Source organism: Centropristis striata, chromosome 11 (assembly GCF_030273125.1).
Source record: "Centropristis striata isolate RG_2023a ecotype Rhode Island chromosome 11, C.striata_1.0, whole genome shotgun sequence".
Taxonomy (NCBI): domain Eukaryota; kingdom Metazoa; phylum Chordata; class Actinopteri; order Perciformes; family Serranidae; genus Centropristis; species Centropristis striata.
Window position 1 is genome coordinate 38,359,370 of NC_081527.1, and position 25,106 is coordinate 38,384,475.

A 25,106-nucleotide genomic window follows, 5' to 3' on the forward strand; every position below is an offset into this window, starting at 1 on the left:
ACATTTCATGTCTTAATTTATTTAATTTCTTCTAATTATAATGATTATAGCTTACATTTAATGAAGATCTTAAATTCAGTGTCTCCAAAAAATGTAAAATACTACAAAAGACCAATTTTAAAAAGTATGTTTAAAATGGAAATGTTGTCCTCTGAAAAGTATGTCATCTATATGACTCAATACTTTGACTTGAACTACTGTAAATGGACTTTTCCTCATATTCTGATGTATTGAGATGCAGCTGTGAGTCAGTCTGTGGTTGGAGGCTCTGTTGTGTCTGTTGTATATTGTGGAAATACATATTGTGAAGTAGCAGAAATAAAGAGCATATTTACATATCAGCATGTAGTAAAACCTGACCAACTGTTGACCTGCCCTCGTCTGTTGTCACAGTTACAACAAAGCTACTTTTTTGGCTTGTTTTGTGCTTTTGGAGACACTTTGTACAGTGGAACATAGCACCTTAAGAAGTGAGGGAATGGAGAGATTACAGACATGTTCCAGGAAAAGTAGCATCACTTTTAAAATGGGATGTAATGAGTTGCAGTGTTGGACACATGAAGGATGTATGAAGAGTCCAGGAGGAAACAAACGCCCAGTGATCCTGGAGCTAGTCCGTCTTCACATTGTCTGGGGAGGAGGTGGTCCGCTAGGAGGGCTGGAGCCTTTTTATGTCTACAGAACTAGAAATGATCTCCCAGTTACAGAGTGGGAACTGTTCTTTATCTGCCTAACTGCAGTCATGGAAAAAAATATTAGACCACCCTTGTTTTCTTCATTTTTTTTTTTATTTTAATGCCTGGTACAGCTCAAGGACTCATATAATGATAACAACAAAAATAGCTCATAAGAGTTTAATTTAAGAGCTGATATCTAGATATTTAACATGGTTTTCTGGATAATAAGCAAAATCATAAAGAAAACCATGGAACCTGTCTAGATATCAGCTCTTAAATTAAACTCTTAAACTGCAAATTATTTGGTCCTTACCAAGATAAAAAAAACAACAACTTAGATTTAGAAGTGTTAGATCATTGATCTTGTTTAAAGAGTTAATTTCCTTTTTTAAGAAATCTTGTCAAGTGAAATTATCTGTCCATTCAGCAAGGTAATCCCCTCAGATTTACTGTTTTCAGACACCCCTTTCTTTGCAGTGTATGAGCTCTTTTTGTTGTTATCATATTTGTCCAAAAAAGTGAACAAGATGAAGAAGTAATTGAAGAAAACAGGTCTGGTCTAATCATTTTTTCCATGACTGTATATTAGAAATGAGTGTGAGGAAGAACTTATTGTGATGGGTAATCTTTAGTAATGATAATACCACTACAAACAAAAACGTTTAGAAGCAATTCTAGGTGTGAGGAAACATGATGGAAGGTAGAAGGTAAAGCCAGTGACCACAGGTTGAAATCAGTGAAGAGTTACAAAGATAAAGGTAACGTGGTAAGGCCTCACATCGCCAGCAGCAGGCTTCTGTAGCACCAATATGAATGGAATGGGACCTTTGGTACCAGTGGTTTGTGTTTAAGGTTGAGGTGAGAGGTTACAGTGAAGACTTCAGGGTCTGGGGGCCTTACAGGACTGGCAGCAGGCCTTCCTGTAGTACCAGTGGGAGCACAGTTTCACCTTGAGGACCAGGGCACAGTTGGCTGTGGGTTTGTCCTGGCAGGAGTCTTCTAGGACGACTGCTGCTGCTGCTGGAGCTGCTGCTGCTGCTGCTGGACACACACAAGGCACAGATACTCTACCGGTCAAAAGGTTTAGAACAATTTCAAGTCAAATGAACAGCTAGAAAGGGTACAAAGGTAAGTGGTGAACTGCCAGAGGTAAATAAAAAAAGGTAAGCTTAACCAAAACTGACAAATAATGTACATTTCAGAATTATACAAGTAGGCCTTTTTCAGGGAACAAGAAATGGGTTTAAAACTTAAAGCAGTTCTGCAGCAACGGAGGTTGATCAAGCCTTGAAAGTTGCTAAGTTGCTACCAATTCCTACAGGTGTCCAAACTTTTCTCGATCACTTACAACCTACAAGTTGCTCCACATTTAAGGGAACTTCTGCAACAGAGTTGGGAAGAACTTTCTGAAGAATATTTGGTTTCCATTGAGTGTGTTCAGCTGTTCTATCTGTTAAGGTGCTACTTCCATGAGTCAGCAGTTGTGACGGCCCCAGGCCCCACCCGGGTGTGGGTGTGTGTGTGTGTTTGTTTGTTTGTCTGTTGTTTCAGGGTGCTGGATTGGATCCGATTGGAGGCAGCTGGCCACTGTCTCCACGCCTTTAAAACCCGCCCTCCTGAGGGGTTTGGTCTCTTATTTTTCCCTTGGCATCATGGAGGAGCTGATCACCTTTGTTTGAGTTCTCTGTGTTTAGTTTTCTATTATATTAAGTTGACCGAGTAGTATGTTTTCTGTCAGCTCCTTTGGTTTAGTTTAGTAAAGATTTGGTTATGTTGTTTCATGTTGGATTCATTTTGTTAAAATAAATTATATTTTTCCATTTAATCCCTACATGCTTCCTTAGTTTTGTGTGGTCTGTGAGCCGGATCATAACAAGTTGGGGGCTCGTCTAAAAAGAGAATAGGTTGTAAGTGGTGTTAATCGTTTGGTTATGGTGATATATGTTTTTTGTGGTTGTTGTTTGTTTGTAGTGGCGCTTTGTTGGGAGTTCACGCGTTTCCTTTGTTCCGGCAGGGAAGTGGCGGGACTGATGGGTTTCCCCAGGGAGTGACGTCATCCTTGGGATTCCCTTTCTAGCGTCCAGTTTAGGAAGCTTATGTTGGGATTTGGAATGTGGTTAAGTATTTTTCTTGGTTATGTAGTCCAGGGAATTAAAGGATGTAGTGCAGATTTTGCCTTTGTCGATTTTGTGAGACAGTCGCGGGACAGGGAGAAGTGAGCACTGACCGTTTTTATGCGCATAATGCACCTGTTGAGATGACTCCCCTGTAGGCATAGCGCGGTTCCTCTTTGGGATTCGTGTGCAGTACATGTAGTGTGGGGTGAAAGTGGTTGGAGCGGTTGTCTCGGGAGCACGTCCGTAGTGTTGGCGGGGTTGCCAGCGTGCTGGTCGCCTTTGTCCACACTACTGGTTTTTAGTGCGTAAATACCCGCCGTGAGTACCCCCTGAAGACTAGGGTTGAGTTAGGTAGATCGGGTTAGGCAGTTAGAGGGGACGCTCGACTTTATGAGGTTTGTAGCCCTCGGTTGCGCATGAGTGGGGTCAGTGTTGTGCTTTTTTGTTGTTACCGGAGACTGTCTGGTGTGGTTAAATCATGGCATCAGTGGAAGATTTTGTGCGCGCTCCGTCGGAGGCGTTATTGGATCAATGTAACAGAGATCAGCTGTTGAAAATAGCAGAGCATTTTGTAATATCGGTAGGTGACAAAAGATTAAAAGATAATGTTCGGGCTATTATTAAGGCAAATTTGTATGAGTTAAATGTTCTTAAACCATTGCAGGAATCACCGGTTGTAACTAATCTGGCTGGGGCGGATGGGTTGCAGGGCGCACTCGCGGAGCCTGGCCCTGAGCTGGCCTTGAGTTTTGAGCAGCAGAAGGAATTGCTGAGATTGCGGATGCAACTAGAGACGGGAAAAGAGTTGGAATTGGAAAAATTGCGACAGAGAGCAGAGTTTGATAAAGCGGTGGCTGTGGAACAAATACGGCAGCAAACAGAAAAAGCTAAACTTGATTTGGAAGCTATGAAGTTGAATCTGCTTAAGGAGGGAAAATTGTCTGATGTGTCAATGAATGAGTCGACTCGGATTGGTGATCACTCGCGGGACATTGTGAGTAGTTTACGTTTGGTACCGAGATTTAATGAGAGGGAGGTTGAAATTTTTTTCACGTTGTTTGAGCGAGTTGCAGATGCACGAGGCTGGGATGATGCGGACCGCACGGTCTTGCTGCAGTGCGTATTAACGGGACGCGCGCAGGAGGCTTTTTCCTCGTTGACAACAGAGGATAGCGGTAATTATGTGAAGGTTAAAACGGCAGTTTTGAAAACTTATGAAATGGTCCCCGAAGCTTATCGACAGCGATTTAGGAGCTGGAAGAGGGGGGACAAATCATGCTTAGAGTTTGCCCGTGATTTGTTAACTCACTTCAACCGCTGGTGTTCAGCAGCTGAGGTAAAAGACTTTGATGGTTTGTGTAACTTGATGGTGCTTGAACAGTTTAAAAATTCGGTTCCGGAACGAGTTGCAATGTACTTAAGTGAACAGAAAGTGAAAACGGCTGCAGAGGCTGCTGCGTTAGCGGATGATTATTTGTTGACCCACAACGTCGGTGGAAATCCGCGTACTGCGTTTGGCGCTGGCAGGGGGAATGACCTTGTTGGTGGGCTGCAGTTCTCTGGGCGTCCTGGTGGAAGTTTTGGTCCGAGGCAGAGGGGTGATCGTAGTGTCCGTGAGTCTGAGGATGTTTGTCATTTCTGTAATAAAAGGGGTCACTGGAAAAGGGACTGCGCTGCGCGTAAATCACGGCACTCGCGTTACGGGGAACACGTTAAACCAGCTGCGTTAGCTGCACCCGTTTCCAGCACAGTGGTGGCTGACCAGCCGGGTGACGAGTTGCCGTCTGTTGTTTTGACCAAACCGGATTTGAGTTCATATCGGCCATTCATTTCAGAGGGACATGTGTCTCTGATTGGGAGCGAGGAGAAGGTGCCGGTGGTGATATTGCGGGACACAGGGGCGTTTGATTCATTTGTGCTTGGTTCCACTCTGCCCTTTTCGGAAGCGTCCGACACAGGAAGCTTCATACCTGTGTTAGGCATGGGCATGTCCATTTTTCCGGTGCCTGTACATAAACTTATGTTACGTTGTAAGTTGTTTGACGGGGAAGTCACAATGGGGGTCCGTCCTGAGTTGCCTGTTGAAGGTATTACTGTGATTCTGGGGAATGATGTGGCTGGAGACCGTGTCTGGGCTGATCAGCCAGCGCGTCCACTGATTGTGCCGGTGCCGCGAGGCAGTCATGGTCCAGATGAAAATGAAAAACAGTTTCCTGAGGTGTTCACGGCGTGCGCTGTGACGCGTGCCGTGGCCAGGCGTGAAGCTTCTTCAGAGCACGTAAAAAATGAAAATGGGGATCCAGAGTTGTGTGCATTGTCCCTGTCTAACATTCCCCTGTCTGTCTCTCACAGTGAATTGGTGAATGAGCAAAGAGCCGATCCCACGCTAAAAGAACTCTTCCAGTCTGTTCTTCCAGCCGATGAGGTAAAAAATCAGGCACATGGCTATCTCATTCAAAATGAGCTGCTGGTAAGGAAGTGGGTGCCACATGGCGAGGGTTGTATTGGTGACCCAATTTATCAGATTGTGGTGCCTGTTAAATTTCATGAGTTGGTGTTGCGTCTCTCTCATGATGACTCGGGACATATGGGTGTGGGAAAAACGTATAATCGTGTGCTCAGACATTTCTTTTGGCCTCGCCTTAAGAAAAGTGTCGCTGCCTACATTAAAACCTGCCATACATGCCAGTTAACAGGCAAACCAAATCAAACAATAAAGGTGGCTCCTCTACGTCCCATTCCAGCTGTTAGCCAGCCATTTGAACATCTTATCATTGACTGTGTAGGTCCTCTTCCTCGTTCAAAGTCAGGTGCCGTGTATCTGTTAACAGTAATGTGTCAGAGTACTAGGTATCCTGCTGCGTATCCTCTGCGGACGCTGACAGCAAAAGCTGTGGTGCGTGCTCTCAGTCAATTTGTTTCCATCTTTGGTATCCCAAAAACTATTCAGAGTGACCAAGGCTCCAATTTTTCCTCTCGTTTGTTTGCGCAAGTTCTTGCACAGCTACAGGTGAAACATAACCAGTCCTCTGCGTATCATGCTCAGAGCCAAGGTGCGCTAGAGCGGTTCCATCAGACGTTAAAATCCTTGTTGCGTGCTTACTGCGTTCAAATGGACGCTGATTGGGAGGAGGGTTTGCCGTGGTTACTGCTGTCTGCGCGAGAGGTAACACAGGAAAGTACTGGATTTAGTCCGAATGAATTAGTTTTTGGTCATACTGTGCGAGGGCCATTGGCTGCGCTGCAAAATGACTGGAGGGAGTCTGAGCCACCAAAAAATGTTATTGACTTTGTAAATGGATTTAGACAACGTTTGTACTCTGCCATGGAGTTGGCAAGAGAAAAACTGACTTCAGCACAAGCCAAAATGAAACGTCTGTATGATCGACGGGCTGAGCGGCGTGTTTTCATCCCTGGTGACCAGGTGTTGGCTTTGTTGCCTATTGTTACTTCACCATTCCAGGCTAAGTTCATGGGTCCATACACTGTAGTGAAACAACTCTCAGAACAAAATTACCTCATTGCCACTCCTGACCGTCGAAAGCATCACCAACTCTGTCACATAAATTTGTTAAAGCCATATCATTCCCGTGCGTCTCAGCAGCAAAGTGTGCCGTTGGATGTTGTGCATCCAGTGTGTGTTAGTAACACACTCCCAACGTGCAGTGAAGCATTGTGTGAGGATGGTTTGTCAAATCATGATTCGGCGTTGTTAACAGGTAGGCTGAAAAATTCTGAGGTCCTGGCTAATTTGGATGGTGTTGTTGGTCATTTATCCGAGTCACGGCGCACTGACTTAGTAGATCTGATTCGTAGGTATCCGAGTTTGTTTGGGGATGTGCCGTCTCGAACTCACTTGCTGGAACATGACATTGATGTGGGTGACGCGAAGCCAATAAAACAGCGTTTTTACCGTGTCAGCCCAGAGAGGCGTAAGTTCTTGGACACTGAGGTAGAGTACATGTTGAAAAATGGCATCGCTGAACCATCATCATCTAGCTGGGCATCACCATGCTTGCTTGTGCCAAAATCCGACAACACTCCTCGGTTTTGTTCTGATTTCAGAAAAGTAAACAGCGTTACGAAGCCCGATTCCTATCCGTTGCCGCGCATGGATGATTGTATTGACCAGGTTGGTGCTGCCAAGTTCATCAGTAAATTTGACCTATTGAAAGGTTATTGGCAGGTTCCTTTGTCTCAAAGAGCACGAGAGATAGCAGCGTTTATTACGCCAAGTGGACTGTACTCGTATTCTGTCATGCCTTTTGGTTTGCGCAATGCGCCGGCAACTTTCCAACGTTTGATGAACCGAGTTGTTGGTAATTTGGATGGCTGTGCAGTATATTTAGATGACGTCGTTGTTTATTCCGATACTTGGTCTGACCACCTGAAGCGTGTGAAACTGTTGTTCGACCGTCTGGCTGAGGCATGTTTAACTGTTAACTTGGCGAAGTGTGAGTTCGCTCGGGCGACAGTGACGTACCTGGGTCGGCAGGTTGGGCATGGAGAAGTGCGTCCCCTGCAGGCGAAAGTGCAGGCAATCGAACAGTATCCGCCACCCGCTACAAAAAAAGAACTGATGAGATTTCTGGGTTTGGTTGGATTCTACCGGGGCTTCTGTAGAAATTTTTCCACTGTAGTTGCACCCTTGACAGATTTGCTGAAAATAAATGTAAAATACATCTGGTCTCCTTCATGTCAAAAGGCTTTTGAAAATGTTAAGACGATCCTCTGTGATGCTCCGGTCCTGGCTGCCCCTTGCATGCAGAAAGCCTTTAAGATCCAGGTTGATGCTAGTAATGTGGGCGCAGGTGGGGTATTGCTGCAGGTGGATGATTTTGGTGTTGATAGACCCGTAAGCTTTTTCTCCAGGAAGTTTAATAAACATCAATTAAACTATTCCGTTGTCGAAAAAGAAGCGTTAGCTTTGATTTGGTCATTACAGCAATTTGAAGTCTATGTGGGTTCAGGGCCGGTGGTGGTTTATACAGATCACAATCCGTTAACATTCTTGAATTCACTTCGCTGTCCAAATCAAAGGCTGATAAGATGGTCTCTGTTTCTGCAGTCGCATTCGTTAGAGATAAAACACATTAAAGGAAAGGATAACATAGTGGCAGATGCCCTGTCGAGAGCCCCATGCCAGTAGTTTCATGTCTTCATTATGAATGTTTCTGTCTTTCTCTTAAATTTGCTTCAAGGTACCAGTAGCTGAGATGGGATAGAAACTACATGATAGTGGACAAGTGAAAAACTGTTAAGGTGAATCTGTATTTTGGAAGAATGTAATTTTTGTGATTTTTATTTCAAATATATGCATTGGTATGGGTAAAGATTATTAGTAAAAAATGATGTAGTTGTGCAAATTGTTGTTTACATGTTGTAGCAGGCCAGGGTTGGGACCCTGTCTTTATGGGGGGGGGTGTGACGGCCCCAGGCCCCACCCGGGTGTGGGTGTGTGTGTGTGTTTGTTTGTTTGTCTGTTGTTTCAGGGTGCTGGATTGGATCCGATTGGAGGCAGCTGGCCACTGTCTCCACGCCTTTAAAACCCGCCCTCCTGAGGGGTTTGGTCTCTTATTTTTCCCTTGGCATCATGGAGGAGCTGATCACCTTTGTTTGAGTTCTCTGTGTTTAGTTTTCTATTATATTAAGTTGACCGAGTAGTATGTTTTCTGTCAGCTCCTTTGGTTTAGTTTAGTAAAGATTTGGTTATGTTGTTTCATGTTGGATTCATTTTGTTAAAATAAATTATATTTTTCCATTTAATCCCTACATGCTTCCTTAGTTTTGTGTGGTCTGTGAGCCGGATCATAACACAGTTTAGAATACATTTTCCTTTCTAAATTGATTCTCTGATTTCTTTTTTAACTTCAATTGTTTATTTGTTATATGCATTCATTTCAGAGTACACTGAGACATTAAACTGCATCATTTGCAATAAATTTCTGGAAAAGTTGGAGTGTTCTAAAACTTTTGACCAGTAGTGTATGTTGAAAAGGGAAACATACGGTGGCCCCGAGAGCTCACATCACTGCAACTTTAGAGACACATGCAAATACACAAAACACAAGCAAACTGAGAAAACATCATCCATTTGACAACACATTTAAAAAACGCGCTGCAAAAACCACAATACATCACAATAAGAAAAAGTGCTGCAAATAGACCACAACACAACAGAAGTGTTTCCAGAGGACCCTTAAAAGTGATGCACATCATAGCATGCTAGCGTTAGCGGCCAATCATAGCGTGCTAACGTTAGCTGGTGATCACCCAACTCGGTGCTGTTGACAGTTACAAACTAAAACATGTATCATTCATTTATTAGATTTGTTTAACTGCAATGTGATATGATGCTGTTGCATCACTGCACACTGTGTGTGGTTGTGTACCTGGTGTTTCTGTTGGACAGCTCTGGATCTCACAGCTCTGTCTGGATTCTGGCCTGAGGGCGGAGTCACAGCTGTGGCCCCTGGTCACCAGCTCCTCCCCCTGGTAACACTTCACCTCACGCACCTGGACGCCACTCCCACAGGTCTTACTGCACTGCAGGGGAACAGACACAGCACTTCATTCTTCTCCACATGCAAAACAAACATTAGTAGCTGGTTATATTTAACTACCTCCAAAGCTAACCATACTTCTTGACTGGAATCATGGACTCTTTGTTTTAATGCAAAACGACCTGGAATCATCTTCAACTCTCACTGAGGATCAATACGGCCAGAACATTTTTTAAATTTCGTAGCTTGTATGCAGACTTTCCTGAAGCTGTTTTTAGCTTTGGTCATTTAAAAAAGCAAATTTACTTATTTATCTTGTCTGTTATCTGTGTTTTGAATCTGTATTACTGTTCTGTTGGTAAATGTCCTCGTCGTCAGCGTAACAGAGGGAAACCTCAGAGATTTATAGGGTTTAAATACAGTTAAATACATATTAGTGATGATCAGAACTGAGACCTTCAAACAGACAGACAGACAGACAGACAGACAGAGAGACAGACAGACAGACAGACAGTCAGACAGACAGACAGACAGAGGGACAGACAGATAGACAGACAGACAGACAGACAGACAGAGGGACAGACAGACAGACAGAGAGACAGACAGGTACCTGGGACCAGGAGGTGGTGAACCACTTGGAGCAGGGTCTCTGGAAGCAGGAGGAGCTGCTCTCTGGTTGGTTGTTCTGGTCACAGCTGCTGTCTGGGAACTCTTTGAAGACGCCTCCCTCCAGACCTGCACACACCACCTGACGCTGCCGCAGGCCACGCCCACAGGAAGCGTTACACTGCAACACAACACACACACACACACACACACACACAGACACAGACACAGACACACACACACACACAGACACACACACACACACACACACACACACACAGGGAAGCATGTGCATATTTTTATTTAAACATATATTTATTGTTTTGTTTTTTTTGATACATCCAACACTTAAAACATCAAGACCATATGGCAGTTATGAAAATGTGTTTACCTGCTGCCATTCCTGTTCCACCCAGTGGGGGGCGCAATCTCTGTCTCCACAGGGGTAAATGGCCAGCGGGCGCAGTGATTGGTCACACTGCTCCTCTGACATCACCAGCCCCCCCGATGACCGACACGTCACCGCCCGGGCCATCCGTCCCTCGCCACACACACCTGAGCACTGCAACACACACACACACACACACATTTAACTCATATACAAAATATTACATGACACGCGACTGGGTGTGTGTTGAGTGTGTGTGTGTGTGTGTGTGTGTGTGTGTGTGTGTTGAGTGTGTGTGTGTGTGTGTGTGTGTGTGTGTGTGTGTGTGTGTGTGTGTGTGTGTGTGTTGTCCAACTCACGGGTCCCCAGTCAGACACGGTCCACCTCCTGTCGCAGGGCGGGCCCTCACACTCCTGACTCTCTACTGGCTGAGACGACTTGTTACAGAGTCGCATCTCCATGGAGCAACGCACCTCCCGGAGACGCACGCCACGAGAACCACAGCGGGCAGAGCACTACACACACACATATCGTATCATATTTCCCAATTTCTCTACATAATGTACAAACATGTTGAACAGCTGCCTGTTATCAGTAGAATAAGCAGTCTTATTATCATTAACAGCATTATTTACATGCATGTTCAGTCAGAGAGCACAAATCAAAATGCACAATACTATTGGTAATGTGTTTCCTTTTCAGTAGTATATGCATCCTAGCCACTCCATGATTTTTTAAAAATGAGCCTGCATATGTAGGACCAAGAACCAGTCAGCGGGGGCTAAAATTCTAACAGAAATGCTGAAAACTGGCTTCAGAAAGTGACTGTAAAAGCCCTGGAACAGGTGAAGGGGTGAAGGGGTTCAACAATCAGCTCAGATCTTCAAGGAGCTGCAGGACATTTGGACTGTGTTCTGCTCTCCCAATGACTCAAAAATAAATGGATGGATGGATGCAACATGTTGAAATCTTTGAGGCTTTTCATGAAATTTGAATTGCCAGAAAGCTTAGTTCTTGGACATTGCTTTTGGTTTTTGCTGCTTTGACCACAACCATCAGAGCTCAAGACATCAAACTTCAAGATGGTTTAAAAATCGGAATCATTTCCTATGTAGACATCGGATCGAGCACCCATCATTTTGTTGTAATAGGCTATTCTATTCTATTCTATTCTATTCTGTTGTTAAAGTATCTCTCTGTCTCGTGTGTTACCTCGGACCACTCTGAGACCTCCCACTGGGGTCCGCAGCTCTGGCCCAGGCAGACCTTCCTGTTGGCTGGTTTGTGGAGGTCGTGGGTCAGACACAGTGAGTCGTAGACGGACGAGTCCAGACCAGGAGACAACATCTTCCAGCAGCGGACCGTCCGGTACTGGACGCCCTCGCCACAGGTACGGGAGCACTCGCTCCACCCGCTGGTCTCCCACCTGAACACAGACAGAGGCATGTAAAGTTCTGAATATTTACCTGAGTAAAAAATTCTTGTTTGAATCTTTGAAGAAAATGTTAAAGAGACAATGTGTGAATGTAAATAAGTTTGTTGTCAATGTTGCAATGAACCGCTCCAACAGGCCGCTCTGTTTACAAGACAAACATGATGAGTGGTGACGAGTCAGTCAGCCAATCAGCCAGTCAACCAGCCAATCAGCCAGTCAACCAGCCAATCAGCCAGTCAACCAGTCAGCCACCCATTCAACCAGCCAACCAGTCAGTCAACATGCCAGCCAGTCAGTCAGTCAGTCAATATGCCAGCCAGCCACCAATTCAGCGAGTCAACCAGCCAGCCACCCATTCAGCCCGTCAACCAGACAGTCAACCAGCCAGCCAGTCAGTCAACCAACCAACCAACCAACCAGCCAGCCATTCAGTCAACCAACCAGTCAACCACCCATTCAGCCAGGTAACCAGTCAGTCAACCAGCTAGCCTGTCAGTCAGTCAGCCAGTCAGTCAACCAGCCAGCCATTCAGTCAACGAGCGAGCCAACCAACCAACCAACCAACCAACCAACCAGCCAACCAGTCAACCAGCCAGCCAGTCAGTCAACCAACCAACCAGCCAGTCAACCAACCAACCAACCAACCAGCCAGTCAGTCAACCAACCAACCAGCCAGCCAGCCAGTCAGTCAGTCAACCAACCAACCAACCAACCAGCCAGCCAGCCAGTCAACCAACCAACCAGCTAGCCAGCCAGCCAGTCAGTCAGTCAACCAACCAGCCAGCCAGCCAGTCAACCAACCAGCCAGCCAGCCAGCCAGCCAGTCAACCAACCAACCAGCCAGCCAGCCAGTCAACCAACCAGCCAGTCAGTCAACCAACCAACCAGTCAGTCAACCAACCAACCAACCAGCCAGTCAGTCAACCAACCAACCAGCCAGTCAACCAACCAACCAACCAGCCAGTCAGTCAACCAACCAACCAGCCAGCCAGCCAGTCAGTCAGTCAACCAACCAACCAACCAACCAGCCAGCCAGCCAGTCAACCAACCAACCAGCTAGCCAGCCAGCCAGTCAGTCAGTCAACCAACCAGCCAGCCAGCCAGTCAACCAACCAGCCAGCCAGCCAGCCAGCCAGTCAACCAACCAACCAGCCAGCCAGCCAGTCAACCAACCAGCCAGTCAGTCAACCAACCAACCAGTCAGTCAACCAACCAACCAGCCAGCCAGTCAACCAACCAGCCAGTCAGTCAACCAACCAACCAGTCAGTCAACCAACCAACCAGCCAGCCAGTCAACCAACCAGCCAGTCAACCAGCCAGCCATCCAGCCAGCCAGTCAACCAACCAGCCAGTCAACCAGCCAGCCAGCCATCCAGCCAGCCAGTAGATGAGGGCGGTACCTGGGAGGACACTCCTTGCCGGTACAGAACTCGTGGGTGGGTTCTGGTCTGGTCAGAGAGTCGCAGTAGCTGTCATCCACCTCCGTCCCGTCGTAGCGAACACAGAGAGCGTAGCTGGTGGTGATTCCTGACCACGACAGACACAACAGAGACATCAACAACATACGATCCATGAGCACTAATATCTAGAACTCTGGTCCATTGGACTCCTCAGATTGCATCATCACACTAATACAGCAGAAACTTACCAAAGAAAAATAAGAGAGGTGTTAGCGTTTAACATCAGTAATCAGTTTCATAACAGAATTGATCTGGTAATGCAGTGTAAAGTGTTGCTATGGTTACATGCAGTTTAATATACATTGCTCACTGATTTAGAGCCGTTTAAACTCTGATATGTCCTGATGTGACAGAGTGCCATAGACTCTTACACTGATATTTCTATAGCCATGGTGGAACAAGCTGCATTAACATAATAAATAATAAATTAGGTGGGTATTATCATATTGGTGTTCTGGCATGTGATGAGTGTGTTTACCTGTTGTACAGGTGGAGCTGCAGGGAGCATAAGCAGAAACCTTCCAGCGGTACATGTCAGCCAGACTGACATCTGAGTCCAGACCCACATCAAAGTCATTACTGGAGACACACAAACACATGTTAACAGTTTATTTAAGAGAGAGAAAAAACATGCAATCTAACCATTTTTATTCTATTATTAGAAGGTTAATTCAGTTTAATTACAATGAGGTAATTATGTCTGGACAACATGAAATACACTACTGGTCAAAAGTTTTAGAACACACCAACTTTTCCAGAATTTAATTGAAAATGATGCAGTTTAATGTCTCAGTGTACTCTGAAATTAATGCACATTTGCAACATTTAAAATTCTTTATTGAGCATGATAGTGTTTTGAAAGTAAAAAAAAGATTCAAAATCACATGTTATGTTGGACTAAAGGACTAAAAAAAGACACAAAATGACCAAAAAAAGACACAGAATGACTTAAAAAAGACACAAAATGACTAACAAAGACATGAAAAGAATTCAAAAATGGACAAAATAGCCCAAGACTCCATAGAGTTAAGTTGTTAACCCAAAATCTTGTTCCCTCAAAAAGGCCTACTTGTATAATTCTGAAATGTACATTATTTTCCAGTTTTGGTTAAGCTTACCTTTTTTTATTTACCTCTGGCAGTTCACCACTTACCTTTGGACCCTTTCAAGCTGTTCATTTGACTTGAACTGCTTGAATTTCAATAAAAAACTGGAAAAATTGGGGTGTTCTAAAACTTTTGACCGGTACTGTATATCAACAAGTTATATGAAGTACTGCTATAAGTAAAGAGCAAACAAATCAGGATTATGAGAGTGCAACGCAACAAGCTGCTGTTATGTCTGGCATTAATATGATAGATACATGGTGCTGTGTGTGCTCAGCTGTCCCGTACCTCTCTGTGTTGACCGCCTGGACACCAGGCACCTGTTGCACCTGTTGCAGCTGCACCAAGATGGCGGTGTGTGCGTCTGAGTGTGTGCCAGTTTCTGAGTGTGTAACAGAGTGTGTGTGTGTGACAGAGTGTGTGTCTGTGAGAGCGAGCATGTCTGAGTGAGTCTCTAACTGCGTCTCTGTGTGTGTTTCTGTGGCCGACGCATGTGTTTCTGCTGGTGAATGTGGCTCAGTGTGAGTGTGTTGAACAGAGTGTGTGTTGGAGTGTGTGTGGTTGTGGTGTAGTTCCTCCAGCAGCAGGTAGGGGGAGTCTTCAGGCAGAGCAGCAGGATGAACACTCTGACTACCTGGGGATGGACACACAACAGGTGAATGGAGGGCTTCCAGAACATACTCACTGTTTTAACATTAAAGCTGCAGTTGGTAACTGTTATATATATATATGTTATTATAGGACATGAGACAGAAAATCCATGAAAACAGAAATCCTGTTCCTGTGTCTCCTTCACTATTATACTATATAACAATCTATTAATGTCTGGACAACCTTTTAAATCCTCTAGTTGGGAATTCCATATTTTTACACCGACAACAGAAACACACATTTGTTTTAAAGTAGTCGGAGCAACTTGGTGCTTAAAATCAAATCTTCTTCTATGATTTTCATTAACTGAAGTAAACACAAATATCTTTTGCAGGTTTTCTGGTAAAACTCTGTTTCTGGCTTTGAACATAATTAACTTTAGTGTCTGGAGTTCTATTATCTCTGTCAGATGTGTTGTCCACTAAACTAATTCTCTGTTTTTAAAGAAAAATGTCTTAAAAGTATTAACAGGAAAATGTCTGGAAACAAGGTCTCTGCAGGTTTCAACCAGTCAAATTGAAGACTCTTTTAAGACCATAATGAATACAATTTAAGACCCATTTCACATCCATACTGGCAAAAAGTACAAAAGACATGAAGGAAAACCGTTGGCCTGGAATTACTTGCAATGTATATTAAATTATTCACAGCACAAATTCTGACCGTTATGTTCTGGCATCCTCAAAAATAGAAACATTTAAAAGCGAGACTGAAGTTTATGCATTTGTTTTAAATAAAAGAAACATTAATACATTTTTAAGACCTTTCGTTTTAAGACTTTTTAAAACCCCGCAGATACCCAGTTATTGGTCAACATTTTGGATGTAAAATTTTGTTTGAAAGCGTTTAAATGTTCTAAAAGATGGAAAATTATGGGATAAAATGTTTTCTCTCTCCTACCAGGGAACACAGGGAGCACCAGAGTGTTGTCATCAGCAGAGGACGGCTCGTCGATGGAGTTGGAGGAACTTCCTTTATGAACAGAAGAACAAACAGACACAGTGAGACAGAGAGACAGATAGAGTCACTGAGACACAACAAGTCCAACAGTGAGACAGTTTTAGTCATGTGAAGACCAGGAACAGCAGTCAGAGGTTCAATTTTTATTACTTTCACAATCTGTCAAATGGACAAATTTCCTACATATAAACTATATGATTATCAAAGAAAATCCTGATTGAGTGATAGAGTCCACTGTGTGAAATTAGGTGCCTGCTGACTAGAGGAGGGGAGAATCTATACAGCATAGTATATTATATATATATATATATATATATATATATATATATATATATATATATATATATATATATATCGCCGTATTTCACGTCAGATTTCTTTGCTGCCTTTTTTCTCTCGAAATTTTCGGATTTTTTAAGGAATATACTACAAATACTAGTATCATATGAAACTAGAAGATCTAAGGAATCTATAGGCTCCATGTGTGTCTATAAATTGGATGAAGACCCCCCCATGATCATTCAGTGGTTACAGAGAGTAAAACATGTCTCCATGATGGAATATATGACCAATTACAGATAAAAGTCCCTGTTTTTATGAGAAGGTGGGCCCCAGTTACAGACTATATCGCTTAAGACTCTTATACACTATTATTATCTAAAATATCCCTTTTTATTTTATTCCTTTTTCTTTTTTTTGGAATACAGAACCAGATAAAATATGTGTAATAATAACCTTTACAGTGCCATTTGTGTGACAGATGTTTTGATTTGTTTTCCTTAATGATGTTAATTGTCTGTAAATGTGCATTAAGGCAATAAAGTTTAAAAAAAAGAAAAAAGAAAAACTAAAACGACATGGTGAGTTTCTGGGAAGATATCTCCTAATAACCGTGTTACTGTGACTCACGGTATCCAGACGGGGCTGCAGGTCCTCGCTCCTCAACGTCATTATGGCTGAACACATGACTGGTGACATCAGCTGGTCTGTAGACCAACATGGCGGCTGGTGGTGGAGGGCTGGGGGTCCTGATCTCCCACACCTCCTCCTCCTCCTCCTCCTCCTCTTCCTCCTCCTCCTTTTCTTCCTGCTGGGCGTCTGGCTGATCTCCCGGCTGGCTGTTGAAGTGAAGAACACTCCCTCTGCTGTGGTTCACGGCTCTCAGCTGGTCCTCATTCACCTGGTGGTAGGTGAGGTTCAGGTGGGAGTGGGCGGGGCCTGTGGTGATGCCCTCTGCAGCTGTGATGTCATAAGGTGTGCGGGGGATGGTGAACTCGTAGGTGATGTGGGGGAGCTTCCCGTTCAGGTTGTAGTACTTCATGTTGAGAGAAAGAAACCACAGGTTCACGTAGAGCTGGGCCATATATCCATAGAAAAGATATATCGATTAATATAAAAGATATATCGATATACACTACCGGTCAAAAGTTTTAGAACACCCCAATTTTTCCAGTTTTTTATTGAAATTCAAGCAGTTCAAGTCAAATGAACAGCTTGAAAGGGTCCAAAGGTAAGTGGTGAACTGCCAGAGGTAAATAAAAAAAGGTAAGCTTAACCAAAACTGGAAAATAATGTACATTTCAGAATTATACAAGTAGGCCTTTTTCAGGGAACAAGAAATGGGTTAACAACTTAACTCTATGGAGTCTTGGGCTATTTTGTCCATTTTTGAATTCTTTTCATGTCTTTGTAAGTCATTTTGTGTCTTTTTTTGGTCATTTTGTGTCTTTTTTTAGTCATTTTGTGTCTTTTTTTAGTCCTTTAGTCCAACATAAAGTGTGATTTTGAATCTTTTTTTTACTTTCAAAACACTATCATGCTCAATAAAGAATTTTAAATGTTGCAAATGTGCATTAATTTCAGAGTACACTGAGACATTAAACTGCATCATTTTCAATTAAATTCTGGAAAAGTTGGTGTGTTCTAAAACTTTTGACCAGTAGTGTAAATCGGGATATGACTTTTGGTCCATATCGCCCAGCCCTAGGTTCATGTCTTCATACTACTCATTTATTAAAGAACATTGAGAGTGTGTGTGTGTGTGTGTGTGTGTACCATAACATTCAGGCCCTGCAGTGTGGGGCCCTGGGCTATGATGTACTCCAGCCCGTCAGAGAACACGTTGCTTGGTCGTCGGTATTTAAACACGGTTCCCGCCACGTGGAAGTTCTGCGGGTTGTCGAACACGGTGTTCCCGTTGAAGAAGAAGTGACCCGCTTCATCTGACAGAGCTGGACAGACAGGAGGAGAGAGTCAGATCCACTAAAACCCCACAGAAACAAAGTCATTTACAAGGTAACGCTCCTTACAGTACAGCTACTACGACTGCTGCTTCCTGTTTAGAACATTAGAGTTCAGTGGTGGAATGTAACTAACGTAACTGTATCCCATGTCGGACACCGTTTGGCTAAGATTCTCAGCCATGATCATGTTATGCTTCCAATTAATTAAATGGTGTGAAACTAAAGTCTAACTTATTATCTTTCGAACTGTATATTGTTTTAACCCTTAATAGGACACTCATTGAAATACTTGCAAATTCCAAATTTCAACCCTAGAGAATATTGGAGGATATTACATACAGCCAGAATGTGTAAAAAATCACATTCTCTTGTATTTCTGTTTTACACAGTATCCAAGCATTTTAGAATCGGGCTTGTACCTTCTGTCATATGGATAAATTATACAAAATGTGTAATTTGCAGGTTCTCACCCAGGATGTTCTCCGTCTTGTGTCTCTCTATAATCTGAATGTCTGAAGCTCCAGCTGGGATGTTGGTGATGAAAACATAACCTGAGGACAAAAACACACTCATCATCAGCAAACAGTCTGACACTACAGAGTAATCAAAGAAACAGAAGGAACAATGTTTCTGTTTCTGTTGATCCTGAGAGAAGATGAATGCATCAACTTCTCCAGGGTCACTTCACTTTATTAAAAAAAACTTCACTTCATGGTGATTATCTCACTGTGCAGACAGTTCAGTTTATATAATGCGTGTTTTATGATAACGAAAAATTTTATTTTAGGTTTTAAGTGATCAAAGCATAAGAACAATAACCTATTAATAAGGATAATCCACAAGTTTGGCTCTGGCAGTTTAACTGTCACTTAGAGACAGACAATCACGCTGTCATTCACTCCTACGGTGAGATTTAGAGTCACCAATTAAACCTGAGTGCATGTTTTTGGACTGTGGGAGGAAGCAGGAGAACCAGAGAGAACCCACGCTGACACGGAGAACATGAGAACTAACCACAGAAGAACCACAGGCGGGAGGAGAACCAGCAACCCTCTGGTTGTGAGGACCGATTTGATAACCATTCATTTTATAATCCATTGTATTGACAGGCACAGATTACGGCAGTTTATTAAGGCTCAGTATGAAAAAAATTAAATAAAATACCGACCTGGGGAAGGGGGGTAATATTTCTAGAAAAAAGCTGCAAATTTACATATCTGTAAAAACTACCAATTATGGCTTCAGGCCAAATTTGTAGTTGTTTAGTACAAAGAAAACAGACATTTATGAACATCACACAGTCTAATGTAATGCTGCCACAGAGTTTCCCCCAGAAAAACTGCTAAGCCTGGTGGTAGAGAAGCACACTGTGTTTTTGAAAAAAAAATTAAATTAAAAAGTTGACAGGAAATTCGAAATTATGACTATTATGTGTTATTATGAGCCATTTATTAAAAATAATTAAATACTTAATACTTCAAGGCAAGAAAAGCCTGGAGGCTGCCAGGAAAACCAGTTCCTTTTTAAAAAAACAGCAAAGTGAACCCAGCACATTTAGTCTTGTTGTGTAACCAAGTTCATCACCAAATAACTTGGTTTCAGTTGGAATAGTTGATAACTGACAGTTGATAACTGATCATCATATGCGCATGTCTACATGTGTGTCTGTGTGTGTGTTACCTAACTGTGTGAGTGCCTTCCTGTATGATCCAGAGATGCGCTGGCAGGACGTCCCGAAGCCTCCACACACTCCACACCGGTCCACTGTCTGACTGCTGTACAGCTCCCCGTCGCACCCTACAGGCTGGAGACAGGAGGACACACACTCAGACCAGGAGGGATGGAGGGATGGATAGATGGATGGATAGATGGATGGGTGGGTGGGTGGATGGATAGATAGATAGATAGATAGATAGATAGATAGATAGATAGATAGATAGATAGATAGATAGATAGATAGCTAGCTAGCTAGCTAGCTAGCTAGATAGATAGATAGATAGATAGATAGATAGATAGATAGATAGATAGATAGATAGATAGATAGATAGATAGATAGACTTTATTTATCCCAAACTGGGAAATTACAGTGTAGCAGCAGCATTACACACAGAGACAATAACAACAGAATTAAATAAAAAGAACAACCTAGGCATACTTCAAGCAATAAAATATAAAAATACAATAAAATACAATAAAATGTAATGTAAAAATAAAAATAAAGTGTCTAAAGAAGGAGTAAGTATTAAGGAATAGAATTCCAGTGCAGGCTTCACTGGAATCAGATTCTATCAGGTTGATTATTATTATTATTATTATTTTAGGTTACCTGACAGATCCCCTCTATACACACTCCGTGGTATTTGGCGTCCCGGCAGAACGTCCCGTCGTGGGCGGGAACCAACAGCTGGCGCTCTCCACTGATGGTGGTACACTGCAGGTCACATGGCTTACTGGAGATGCTGATGTAGTCAGCTGGACAGGAAGTGACATATTTAGAGAAGATTAACTCTACTTTACTTATTTCAAGGGTGCTGAATCAAAAAAAAAGTATGTTTAACCCTTTATCAGGCAAAGAACTATATTTGGTAACTTCAGGTAAAATTTGAGAAAAAAGTTGCAAATTTACTAGATTAAAGTGGAAAATCTGCGCGAAAAAAGTCGCAGATTTAAAAGAAAAAAGCAACTTTTTTCTCCCAGATTCACCATTTTAACCCTTAATAGGGCACTCATTGAAATACTTTTTCAAATTTCAACCCTAGAGAATATTGGAGGATATTACATACTGCCAGAATGTGTAAAAACACCCCCATAATATTATAATAATATTTTGAGAAAAAAGTTTACGAGATTAAAGTGGCAAATCTACGAGAAAAAAATATGCAGACTTTTTTCGCGCAGATTTGCCACTTTAAATCTCTTAAATCTGCGACTTTTTTTCTTGTAGGTTTGCCACTTTAATCTAGTAAATTTGCAACTTTTTTCTCGAAATATTACCTGAAGTTACCAAACATAGTTCTTTGCCTGATAAAGGGTTAATATGGAAATGTTGTCCATCAAGTATGTCCATGTATATGACTCAGTACTTGGTTGGGGCTGTTTGACTTGAACTACTGGAAATGGACTTTTCATCATATTCTAATGTTTTGAGATAAACCTGTACATGGGTTTGAAGTGGAACATTCCATTTGTTCTTCATTTGGGATTGCCCAAATGCAAAGTTGCCTAGTGAAGGTGGAAGTTGAGAAACTCAATCTTTCATATTTGCTGTACCCAGTTAAATAAATATAGAACATTAAATACTTCATGTAATCAGTCAAATGCAGTGATTATCAGAAAATGGCCTACTGACAATTTGTCAACATCCAAGTAGTGAATGTTGGCGTCCAGTAGACAGCAGGGAGAGTCTGGAGAGGTTTAACTGTTAAAGGTTGATCCAGACTCAGGTATGGACATCATACCTGGGTAAAGAGGTATCCACTGGAAGTATCTTCTTCCAAATGCTTTAGAATTGAATTGGGAACACTGGTGCTGTTTAAAGCTGACACTGGGGCTGGGACAAGGCTGCAACACACAACACAACACAATTACAATGACAACAATAAGAGATGAGAGAATTAACCTGTTCAGTATGAGCACCAGTGGAGCAGCGTACCTTGTTGGGACACAGCTGGTACTGTTTAGGAGAACCAACACAGTATGAGCTGTTGATGTTCTGGGTGGTGGCCAGTCTGGGAGAAGACACTGGGGTTAATACACTGGGTTACAGGGACAACACACAACATGCATTGTATAATACAGTATTTTGCAGTTGAGCTTCATATCTAATATTTCCATGACAGCATGACATCAGAGAGGGGAGATGGCCATGATGCATTAGGAGGAGGCAATGACCACATCAGTTACCCTGATAAATTGTCCATAAATTGATTAAATGTCCAGAGATCTGAGCTGAGAGAAGAAAAAGAGGAGGCTCCGCCCCTTTTTGTAGAGAGCGTCTGTGTTTAGGAACCAGTCCAACTTATTATCCAGGTAAACACCTAGATACTTAGAACTTGGCACCACCTCCATGTCCACCCCACAGGTATTCACTGGCTGAAGGGTGGCTTGAACCTGAGGAAATCTCTGATCATGTCCTTAGTCTTTAAGGTGTTCAGAAGGAGATAGTTCTTCTGAAGGCTTTTATCAGATCCCTATATTCAGATTCCTGTCCATTCCTGATACACGCCACAATAGCAGTGTCGTCCGAGTACTTCTGGATGTGGCAGGACTCAGAGTTGTATTTGAAGTCCCCTGTGTACAGTGTGAACAGGAGTGGAGCCAGGACAGTGCCTTGTGGAGCCCCTGTGTACAGTGTGAACAGGAGTGGAGCCAGAACAGTGCCTTGTGGAGCCCCTGTACAGTGTGAACAGGAGTGGAGCCAGAACAGTGCCTTGTGGAGCCCCTGAACAGTGTGAACAGGAGTGGAGCCAGAACAGTGCCTTGTGGAGCCCCTGTACAGTGTGAACAGGAGTGGAGCCAGAACAGTGCCTTGTGGAGCCCCTGTACAGTGTGAACAGGAGTGGAGCCAGAACAGTGCCTTGTGGAGCCCCTGTGCTGCTCATGTCTTTGTTAACAAGGAGAATGAGTTAAGTAAAGTGAGGTTCATGTGAAGCTTTATCAAGCTGTAAATTATTCCAAGAAATGAATTAAATATCTCTGCACCAACACAAACTGAACTTGAGAGTCAAAGTCAAAGTCAAATGTATTTATATAGCGCATTTACAGACGGCTGAGCCGCACCAAAGTGCTTCACATAAAAGTGCAATAAAATACAGAATTGACAAAGGTAAAAAAGAAACAAACAAAAAACAAAACAAAACAAAATTAAATTTAAAAGAAATTAAAAGAGGATGGGATAATTTTAAAAGCACTGTGGGATCACTAGGGGACGCTATTCCCTAGCACTTGCCGGAGGAAAAAAACAAAAAAAAGGTATTTTTTTGTATGTTAGTGGGAAAAATGTGTATGTGAGAGGTAAAATGTGTATGTGAGGTAAAATTGTGAATGTGAGAAGCTGTAAAGTATTCCATGAAATTAATTAAATATCTCAGAATAACAGCGAGGGATGGAAGCACCAAAACAAACTGAACTGAGGTCTTTCAGGTCTGTAGGTGTTCAGAAATGTATGAATCGAAACTCCACAGCATTTCTTCCTCTGGTATACAGTCGACTGTGGCCACACACAGCTTATGTGACATCTCACCCATTACCCTTTGTGGAATAAACACTACTTTGATTCACTGCCATTTAGAGCTCATAATGAAAAGTGAGTGTGTTTCTGTAATGAATAGCTGGAGGAGCGGTCACTGAGAGCAAACAGCACTTATAAACACTTCTCAGACACTTGGCACACATTCACACAACACATTCCCTGCTGACTAATGCTAATGTTTTATACACATTAATTACAACCAAATTTAATCACCATTACTTGAGTTTTATTGTCTCCATTTCAGCCCTGAACTCCACCTTCTTTTAGAGAGCAATCCAAGCACTTCTTTCCACAAGAGCTGCTTTTTAACCAGTTTTCTTCAGCTCATTGAGTTCATTGAAGGAACAAGACTGTAAGTTAAAGCCAATGTTCTTTCATTTCAGTCAGATAGTTACAGGATCAGCCAGTAGTGGTGTCTATGATGTGAGTCCCAGGTGTTAAATGTTCATCTGTAGTGGTCCCAGTAATATTTGTCCCTCAATACACAAATCTGCAATTCAGACTCACACCACACCTTCAAAAATCAACTCAAGACCTTTTCAAGATAGTTTATAAGACTCCCACCGCAAAACCTGAACTCATAAACTCTCATCTCTGTTTTCTGTATTTTGTAGTTGTCCCAATTTGTTATGTTAATCGACTTTGAGTACCTTTAAAAGCCCTATATAAATCAAATGTATTTATTTATTCAAAGTCTACTGAAGTTGCATATCACATGACTTGATTAAGACAAAAATAATTACTATAAAAAGTGTCGATGAAGTGGATCAGCTGATTGATCTGCCAAACACCAGCTGGCGCCCATAGAATCAGATCAGAAATAGAAGGAGTAGATACAGTCTATCTCCTTTGTATTTGTACCGATGTGGTTGAAAACAACCGTCTCTGTTGTCGGGCCGAACAATCTGTTTTGCAGCAGTGACGTTCTAACCAGCAGTGGGGACTAATTAGCTCTGTTACTGTCCTGCTACAGAGAAGTTGAGGACTGCTGGATTAAATAGCTGCAGCCTTTTGTTCATCAGTCACTCTGCTCATCAGTCACCTGATCGGCTCAGCTGTTTCTCTCCTTACTTTCCTCTGAATGTCTTCTTCTGTGTCTCTTCGCCTCTTCCACGGTTGTCCGTAGATACTGTTGAACCCAGTTCTGGTTCTGGTTCTGGTTCTGTAAGGCCTTAAAACCTCCTCGTCCCACCAGTCGGAGGTTCCTTTGCTGCTGGTGCTTCAGGAGTTCAGGCAGCCGCTTCACTGAGCTAACTGACCGAGCTAAGATTAGAAGTTAGCTATCAAGAAACTCATTCTCTAATTCCTGTTGTCTCTAAGGCTGTTCAGATGAGACGATCTGGATAGAAAACGCGAAAGCGGCGTTGCGTTCTCACTTTTTATTCCACGTTTAGACGAGCATCTTTAGGGGAAATCTGCGTCATGCGGTGACGCAAAAGTAACATGTAGCATGTAGCAGGTGGCTACTGAAGCACTGACACAACACCAGCAAGACACTTCTCTTCTCTCCTACTTCGACTCCCGCTAGCACTAAATAGAATAGAAATAGAGAAACTTGCCCTCTGTAATTAATGCTCCTTCTGTGTTCTGTTTTATTCTCTGTGATAATTCTGCTGAACGGCTGAAATGACTCCTGATAGTTCTCAGAGTTTCAGGGCAACTTGAATGTCCTCCTGATGGAAACAGTCCCACATGTTTGTTGTCGTTTG

At 42.8% G+C, this 25,106-nt stretch overlaps 1 protein-coding gene across 1 annotated transcript in view; it reads right to left on the reverse strand.

Annotated features, from left to right (window-relative positions):
* Positions 1-1,254: 1,254 nt before the first annotated feature.
* si:ch211-267e7.3 (ADAMTS-like protein 2) overlaps positions 1,255-25,106 on the reverse strand; it is a 35,784-nt gene continuing 11,932 nt past the window's right edge. The window contains exons 4-20 of the mRNA XM_059344264.1: positions 21,799-21,874; positions 21,605-21,707; positions 20,473-20,618; positions 19,827-19,950; positions 18,617-18,697; positions 17,959-18,134; positions 16,813-17,218; positions 15,844-15,915; positions 14,581-14,926; positions 13,665-13,765; positions 13,127-13,253; positions 11,504-11,717; positions 10,651-10,806; positions 10,295-10,465; positions 9,908-10,084; positions 9,187-9,340; positions 1,255-1,709 (exon numbers count right to left, since the gene is read on the reverse strand). Of these exons, the coding sequence (XP_059200247.1) occupies positions 1,558-1,709; positions 9,187-9,340; positions 9,908-10,084; positions 10,295-10,465; positions 10,651-10,806; positions 11,504-11,717; positions 13,127-13,253; positions 13,665-13,765; positions 14,581-14,926; positions 15,844-15,915; positions 16,813-17,218; positions 17,959-18,134; positions 18,617-18,697; positions 19,827-19,950; positions 20,473-20,618; positions 21,605-21,707; positions 21,799-21,874 (2,782 nt within the window). The 3' untranslated portion in view covers positions 1,255-1,557. The remainder of the gene's footprint in view (positions 1,710-9,186; positions 9,341-9,907; positions 10,085-10,294; positions 10,466-10,650; positions 10,807-11,503; positions 11,718-13,126; positions 13,254-13,664; positions 13,766-14,580; positions 14,927-15,843; positions 15,916-16,812; positions 17,219-17,958; positions 18,135-18,616; positions 18,698-19,826; positions 19,951-20,472; positions 20,619-21,604; positions 21,708-21,798; positions 21,875-25,106) is intronic.